General features: G+C 40.3%; 1 protein-coding gene and 1 long non-coding RNA gene across 3 annotated transcripts; one reads left to right on the top strand and one right to left on the bottom strand.

Moving 5' to 3' along the window:
• The first annotated feature begins 884 nt into the window (after positions 1–884).
• LOC118224801 (cytochrome P450 2J2-like) lies at positions 885–6,452 on the top strand. The gene is made up of 9 exons (XM_035412528.1): positions 885–1,101; positions 1,634–1,796; positions 2,695–2,844; positions 3,235–3,395; positions 3,650–3,826; positions 4,444–4,585; positions 4,788–4,975; positions 5,395–5,536; positions 5,625–6,452. Exons 1-9 carry the CDS (start codon positions 910–912, stop codon positions 5,798–5,800), a joined length of 1,491 nt encoding a protein of 496 aa, XP_035268419.1. The 5' UTR covers positions 885–909; the 3' UTR covers positions 5,801–6,452.
• LOC118224806 lies at positions 1,796–7,249 on the bottom strand. Of its 2 annotated transcripts, XR_004764699.1 has the most exons (5): positions 7,199–7,237; positions 4,422–4,605; positions 3,212–3,411; positions 2,750–2,816; positions 1,796–2,116 (listed from the first exon to the last, which is right to left on the bottom strand). It is a non-coding gene; the product is annotated as an uncharacterized LOC118224806 (long non-coding RNA). The 2 variants fall into 2 exon arrangements; XR_004764700.1 differs by lacking the exon at positions 4,422–4,605 and having other exon boundaries at positions 7,199–7,249.
• Positions 7,250–7,821: the final 572 nt, after the last annotated feature.

Genomic DNA, 7,821 nt, shown 5'->3' with positions numbered 1-7,821 from the left:
AAAGAAATAAAATATGATCTGCCATTTGAAATCAGATGGGGAGATTGTTTTGGGATTTCTAATTGAAGTTACATGCACATCCTGTAAGCTACACTGGATAAGGTAATGGAAATGACCAAATAAAATCCATCCATCCATTATTTATACCCACTTATCCTGGGCAGGGTCGCAGGGGGTGCTGCAGCCTATCTCAGCATGCATTGGGCGAGAGGCAGGATTACACCCTGGACAGATAGGATCACACACCATTCACTCACACACTCGTATCTATGGGCAATTTAGAGTCTCCAATTAGCCTCCATGCATGTCTTTGGACTGTGGGAGGAAACCCATGCTGACGTGGCGAGAATGTACAAACTCCACACAGAAAGGCCCAAGCCGAGATTCAAACCCACAACCTTCTTGCTGTGAGGCGACAGTGCTTCCCACTGCACCACCATGCTGCTCCACCAAATAAAATATACATTTAAATAATTAAGTGAACCTTTGTTTTTGTTTTTTTGTCTTTTTTATCCTCATGTGGTTACAGTACTTGCTGAGAACAATCAGATAATTTCACTGTACAAGACACAATGTTTCCTCACAATATAATTCAGTTGCGACTCCATGTCTGTTCAGAAAGTCAATCTGGATGTTCTTACAATATATCGTACATGTAAAGATGTAATATGTTGTGCATTCTCGCGTGAGTCCGCCTGAAGCATAAATAAGACTTGAAAAACTGGAAACTGCCGATGTGGTTGCAAGCTCAGCTACCACTACGTGCTCTGATTGGTTGCATAATACAAGGCATCTGTTGTAAGTAAAGCCCAACAGGAAAGTAAAGCATTAACTGGACTGGAGTGGAATTGTAGCAGGGAGAGCACCGGTAGATTTTTCAGCAGTCCTTGGAGTGCTTTTCTATTCAACATGTTGCTGTATTCCTTGCTAGAGGGACTTGACATCAAACGGGTTCTACTCTTCCTCATCGCTGTTCTTCTGATCACTGACTTTCTGAAACACAGAAAAGCCCCCAACTTTCCCCCTGGACCCTGGGCCCTGCCTGTTGTGGGAAATGTCTTCCATATTGACACCAAACAACCACACATTTACCTGACAAAGGTAAGAAGAATCCATTAGAATTGTGATTGTTTGTCATATATCAAGCTGCCAGTGAAAAAATTCATTATGGTGCACACGTGTACTTAGAAAACAATTTAGCTTCAATTTTAATTATTTTAAAATGGACATTTTGGGCACAAGTAAAACAGCATGTACAAAAACATTATTTCAATATTATTCCCAGCTAGTGTCTTCTGGGAAATGGCAACTGTGTTTGAACCTTTTCTAAGCAGTTTATTGTTGACTCTGTGGTCACACTACCTATTATGTCAGAAACCTTGGGAATAGTATTAATATTTTTTTACTAATAATTTTTATCATTGGTTAGCAAGCTAGTTTCTACAGTAGTAGGCCTACTGATATGTCCTTAAATATAAAGCAGTTAATATCCCCTTTGAAATGGGTGCAACTGAATTGATTTGAACAGCTACACTAACAACACCAATGCTAAATCACCTGCGTTCAGAAAACCAGACATACAAAGCTAATTGACTGGTGATGACGAGTTGTTAATTTTGTCTCACTTTCAAAGCTGGCTGAGGTTTACGGGAACATCTTCAGCATCCGCCTGGGTAGAGAGAAGACCGTGCTTGTGACAGGGTACAAAATGGTGAAGGAAGCACTGGTTACTCAAGCAGAGAACTTTGTGGATCGACCTCCGAGTCCAATGGCTGACAGACTCTATTCTGGAAATGGCAAGTCTTTTCATCATACCGGTCATTCCCCTCTCAAATTGTCAGCAATATTGTTAAAGATCAGCAAAAGGGCTGTACAAAACAAACAGGTAATGAACTGTACTGTATGCTCAAGAACAGGAAAATGTCATTCTTTCATGCTAATACACTTGCTCGGGGAAGAATTTTTTGGTTGCACTTTACCACTGCGTCTTCTTAAAGTGTTAAATGAGATAGGTGAATATACTGGTAGAAACAGATTTGTCCATTCCTCCATACAGAATCTTTCACTCTTTCAATTCCTTCAGTCTCCACGTGTGGACTTCCCTCTTAAATTCAAACTGCAAATTTTAAAATGGAAAACAACTTGTAACATCAAAAATTCAATACCATATTTCACCTAAGTATGCCATTGCTTTCGACATAAGCATTCTTTTTCCGATGCCTAACCAATCGCTGGTGTGCCTGGCCAAAAACCTCTATTTTGGTCTCATCTAACCAAAACACCCAGTTAAAATCAAAGATCCAATGCTAATCTGGAACTGGGTGCTAAAATCAGATTAATTCTTTTATTTTTGCACAGGTTCAATAGCTCATCTTTTTCCCAATGGTGTCAATAGTTATGGAGGGCACTGCATATAACAATCAAATCAGTGACTGAGCTGACAAATCTATTATTTTATTTTAAATGCATTATTCTGTTTTGGATGTTTGGAAAACAACTAAACTGCTCTAAAACATGATAGTTATTTCACTACAATAATCAGTTCTGTGTCTTATCTTCTAGTTCCTAAAATTATTAGTGCGCTTTGTGAGAGGAAAGTTGCAGTTTTTGCTCAAATGTCAGAGTAGTTCAGTAGTGATTCTTTACAGACCAGAATTAAAACCCAAGCAGAATGAAAATGTGCATTCCACCCAGGCATTTTCATGAGCAATGGCTACAAGTGGAGGAAACAGAGGAGATTCGCTCTCACCACCATGAGAAACTTTGGATTGGGAAAGAAATCCTTGGAGTCCGTCATCTGTGAGGAGAGCAGATTCCTTCAAGAAGAGATTGAGCGGGAGCGAGGTAAAGCGTCAAGAAGGGTCAGGATTTAAAAGGTTCAGATCTCCCTCAGTATTTTACAAATCCACTCTGTGTGCTCATCTCTCCAGATAAAATACACTACGATACTACTATTCCACTTACTGTGACAAATGCTCCAAGCTTACCAAGCTAGTAACAATTGTCTGTAGTTCCCCCCGCTTTAATGAAAAACAATTAAATTAGCATTATGTTTTTAAGAAGAAATGTACTTAATTAAATGTACCAAACAAGTGCTTAACCAACAGCTCATGCAAGGCTGTAATTTAAAAAGGCTTAGTATGTCCAACCAAAAACCCTACGCACCTTGTATCCAAATATGAAATACAGGTTTCAAGAATGAGAGCCTCACCTTGTCTTATTCTTCATTCATAGGTAACCCCTTTGATCCCCACTTGCTTCTCCACAATGCAGTCTCCAACATTATCTGCTTCATGGTGTTTGGACACAGGTTTGATTATAGTGATCAAAATTTCCAACTGCTCCTGAAGTTGTTGTCTGAAACAATTCAGCTGGATGGTTCCATATGGGGACAGGTAGGAGAAGCTTACTCTGAAAGGTTTATAATAGTATATGTATTATTAATATGTGGATATTTGTAATTTAAATAAAAATAACAGTTATACTTAATGGCTCATTCAGATGCAATATTGATTTCTGGGGTTAACTGACTTGACGCATTCCTAATTTTAAAAAAAATTTGAATGTGATTAAAACAATTTGCTACTCATTTTTGTGTACAGTACAACAGCTATGAATCCGCACTAACTATATTTATTTTTCTCTTCAGCTCTACGAAGCTTTTCCAACAGTGATGAAGTTTCTGCCAGGACCACACAATGAAATCTTCAGACATTACAAAGACCTCTCTGCATTTGTGAGAGGGGAGCTGGAGAAGCATAAACAGGACTGGGACCCGTCTGCCCCACGAGACTATATTGACTCCTTCCTTGCTGAGATAAAACGTGTAAATGGCGTCCTTGCTGTTGCACTTATTTTTTTAATCATATTCATAATAATCATGGATACAGTTGTGAATTGGCATGTTCATGCGTGCTGCCTGTATCTTCACAAAACAGGATTCTGTTTTTGGTGAACGAAGCATAGCACATGGGAGACTTCAGTCCCAGAGCACCCAAAGCTTCTAGTGATGCTAAAATCCATGATGAGCCAATAATTGGCTTAATCAGTTTAATCCTTTTCTTTGGATAGCTCTCTGCAAGGAAGCCAATCAGGACAGCTCTCTGTCGATCATGTTACGCGTTCACAGCTCTGTCAGGCAGAGATACCACAGAAATGGTGCTGTAGCAGGCTAGTCTAGTGGTCTAGAAAACAAAATGGCAGTGAAAAATCTGCCAAAATTACCAGTTCCGCCTCATACAATGGCGTATTTGCCAGGATTTTAAAGAGGTGGAACATTTTTCCCCGAAATCTAGCTCTCGGTCGCTTGTTCCTCCCTTTTCTCCAAACTTACATACTGCACATTTAAAATAAATCTCACATCATATTTCACTGGGCTACAGAAATTGACGTGCAACTAAAAATGAAAAAATCTCATTAACCTTTTGTTCTTTCACTTGCCAGAATGCACATGACCCAGAGGCTGGCTTTGACGAGTTCAACCTGGTCATGTGTGCTTTGGACCTGTTTCTCGCTGGAACTGAGACCTCCTCGACCACACTGCGCTGGGCCTTGCTCTACATGATGAAATACCCTGATATACAAGGTGCATGGCTCCCAACGGATCTGTCAAAAGCAATTCAAAAGCAACTTTTTACAGTTGGATTTTCAAAATCAATATTTCTGAACCAGTTTGCAGCTGTTACTATTACTTAAATAAGAAGTGATTATCATTATCCTGCTCTTAACACTTTATGAATAAGCCCTTACTGTAAGTGGCAATTCATGCTGGCCTTGTCCCACTATAGAGAAGGTCCAGGCTGAGACTGACAGAGTAATTGGCCAATCACGGCAGCCCACCATGGCAGACAGAGCCAAAATGCCCTACACTGATGCTGTGATCCATGAAATACAGAGGATGGGCAACATTGTGCCACTGAATATGCCCAGGATTGCCAGCAAGGACACAACACTGGGAGGATACTTCCTTCCAAAGGTAAGAAACAGAACAGGCAGTTGACATGCTTGCACACATGTAGGAGTATAAAGATTCCTTTGTCGCAAGGATTCTTTTCTAATCAGTTAATTTTACAAAAATCTAAATGGCCCACAAAGTACAAACCCTTGTATGTGGATATTTCTCGTAACTGTTAACCAAATAAAATGGTCAAATAATTTAAGCAACTAAGCAAAGGACAGAATTCAATACATTAAGAGAGGAATTTGTGCTGCATTAAATCTGTGGAACCTCACAAAATAATTTCCACAGTCTAAGCACAAACACCCTTACAACGGAAGGAAACAATAAGTCTGTGTTTTACGCTTCTATGCATATTTCAGCTTTCCAATTCTAAAAATCCAAAGTTGATAGCACTTGTTGAAAAAACCTGCAGTCTCAGTATTTTGTGTCTTCAGGGCACATCGGTATTGGCCATCTTGACCTCAGTGATGTTTGACAAGTCTGTGTGGCAGACACCAGATACTTTCAACCCTGGACACTTCTTGGATGCGGATGGAAAGTTTGTGAAACATGATGCATTCATGCCCTTCTCAGCAGGTAATAGTAATACGATGTTATGCACTAAATTGCAGATTGGTCAAGTAACCGTTAATTAATTAACTAAACACGTGCTGCTTCTCATCAGGTAAGAGGGTGTGCCTAGGGGAGCAGCTGGCTAGGATGGAGCTTTTTCTCTTCTTCGTCTTCATCTTCCAAAAATTCAGCTTCTCCCCTGTCCAGGGCATAGAGCTAAACCTGGAAGGTCAAATCGGAACCACTCTTACACCAGTTCCATTCAAGACCAGTGCCTCCCTTCGTTAAAGTGCCTTTAATGACCCTTCCCATTTCTCTCTCACTACCTGAGGCTTTATGCCATGCAACACTAGAAATTAAGCCCTGAGACCTAGAACCCCACGTTTGTGTGTGCTGTATACTGCTATGTCAAAGTGGCTTTGGGCAATGTATGTTCAACCTACTATTATACGCACAGGGCATGGTAAATGTACTGCCTTTATATAGCGCTTTTATCCAAAGTGCTTTACAATTGATGCCTCTCATTCACCCATTCACACACACACCAACGGTGAAAGGCTGCCATGCAAGGTACCAATCAGCTCGTAGGGAGCAATAATAGGTTAGGTGTCTTGCTCAGGGACACTACGACATGCCCAGGGCGGGGGATCGAACCGGCAACCCTACGACTGCCAGACAACCGCTCTTTCCTCCTGAGCTGTCGCCCCACACCCCACTAGGGCTACAACATATGATGCCAATATTGTTAAGACATGATGTCACACTCAAGGTCACGCTGTACAGAGAGAGACAATCGTAATATAACCCAGAGAACCAGAATGTGCAAGATGACTCACAGTCAGCAGTGTGCTCATTCCCACTAACTAACAGCAATTACATTTTCCTTCTGTTTTGGAAATAGGTTCATAATCCTAAAATAAAGACATGATCCTAAAATGTATTTTCTTTTGGCTTGACTTTAGATTTTTTTTTCAGGATATGAAAAGAACAAGTTATACATACAGAACATATTTTATTTTTTTCATATTGTTGCACCATATAGGTTTAATAATATCTACTTAATTATCATTTTTACTTCATTTATTTTTTTTACTCATTCAATTTCATGTAAATATTTCTTGTTTATACAGTTTCTACTGTTTTGCGTTGCTGTAACCAACCAAACTTGCCAATGCAGGTCAATAAAATATCTGTCTGTCTGTCTGTCTATCTATATATCCATATCTATGTACATATATCCTCTCTATCTATATAGCCATACTATTTTACACCTAGGGCAGGTGCAAGGCATTTAGTGTGCATAAAAAATTAATCAAACTGAAAATAACCACAGCTTCCGAAGAACAGTTGCAACAGTGCCTTACTGACTGAATGTAATGGTGACACTATTATACACTATTAAGACCACCTGACTTTGTCAACAGTAATATAGCAGTGTATAACGAGAAACCCCTCATTCATCCTACACAAATCAGTGAACAATATCGCTGTCCTCTGCCACCTGACCTCAGACAATCATATCAACATTGACTCACTCTTGTAGCTGAATCACAATTAATACAACCTAGTGTGTCTGAGATTTAAATGCATTTCAATGGAGATTCTTAGAATAACAACCAAATACAACATAGTGCACACAGAGACATACATCCATGCCTGTGAATGAACACACACACATACACTCACCGGCCACTTCATTAGGTACTTGCTAGTACCGGGTGTGGTCTTCTGCTCCTGTAGACTATCTGCTTCAAGGTTCGACGTGTGGTGTGCGTTCAGCTCAGAGACTGTAAAAAACAGCTCTTCTGCATACTTCGGTTGTAACGAGTGGTTATTTGAGTGACTGTTTCCTTTCTGTCAGATCGAACCAGTCTGGCCATTCTCCTCTGACCTCTGACATCAACAAGGCATTTTCGCCCAGAGAACTGCCGCTCACTGGATATTTTCTATTTTTCGTTCCATTCTCTGTAAACCCTAGAGATGGTTGTGCGTGAAAATCCCTGTAGATCAGTAGTTTCTGAACTACTCAAACTAACCCGTCTGGCACCAACAACCATGCCACGTTCAAAGTCACTTAAATCACTTTTCTTCCCCATTCTGATGCTTGGTTTCAGCTTTAGCAGATCGTCTTGACCATACATGCCTAAATGCATTGAGTTGCTGCCACGTGATTGGCTGATTAGATATTTGCGTTAACGAGCAGTTGATCAGGTGTACCTAAAGTGGCCGGTGAGTGTATACCAAGCGGCCAAAACCAGACTTCGTTTTTGAAGCTCATTTCCTGGTGTTGTAGTTCCTGGTTGCTCACT

This window comes from Anguilla anguilla, chromosome 4, assembly GCF_013347855.1.
Source record: "Anguilla anguilla isolate fAngAng1 chromosome 4, fAngAng1.pri, whole genome shotgun sequence".
In the NCBI taxonomy this organism is placed as follows: domain Eukaryota; kingdom Metazoa; phylum Chordata; class Actinopteri; order Anguilliformes; family Anguillidae; genus Anguilla; species Anguilla anguilla.
The sequence above is the reverse complement of the archived record's forward strand: the minus strand, read 5'-3'. Positions and strand labels throughout refer to the sequence as shown.

Excerpts from the sequence above, each read along its gene's own strand:
- LOC118224801 (XM_035412528.1), top strand. The coding sequence starts at position 910 with ATGTTGCTGTATTCCTTGCTAGAGGGACTTGACATCAAACGGGTTCTA. Across the intron at positions 3,396-3,649 it reads ATGGTTCCATATGGGGACAG|CTCTACGAAGCTTTTCCAAC; the intron begins GTAGGAGAAGCT and ends TTTTCTCTTCAG. Across the intron at positions 4,586-4,787 it reads GAAATACCCTGATATACAAG|AGAAGGTCCAGGCTGAGACT; the intron begins GTGCATGGCTCC and ends GTCCCACTATAG.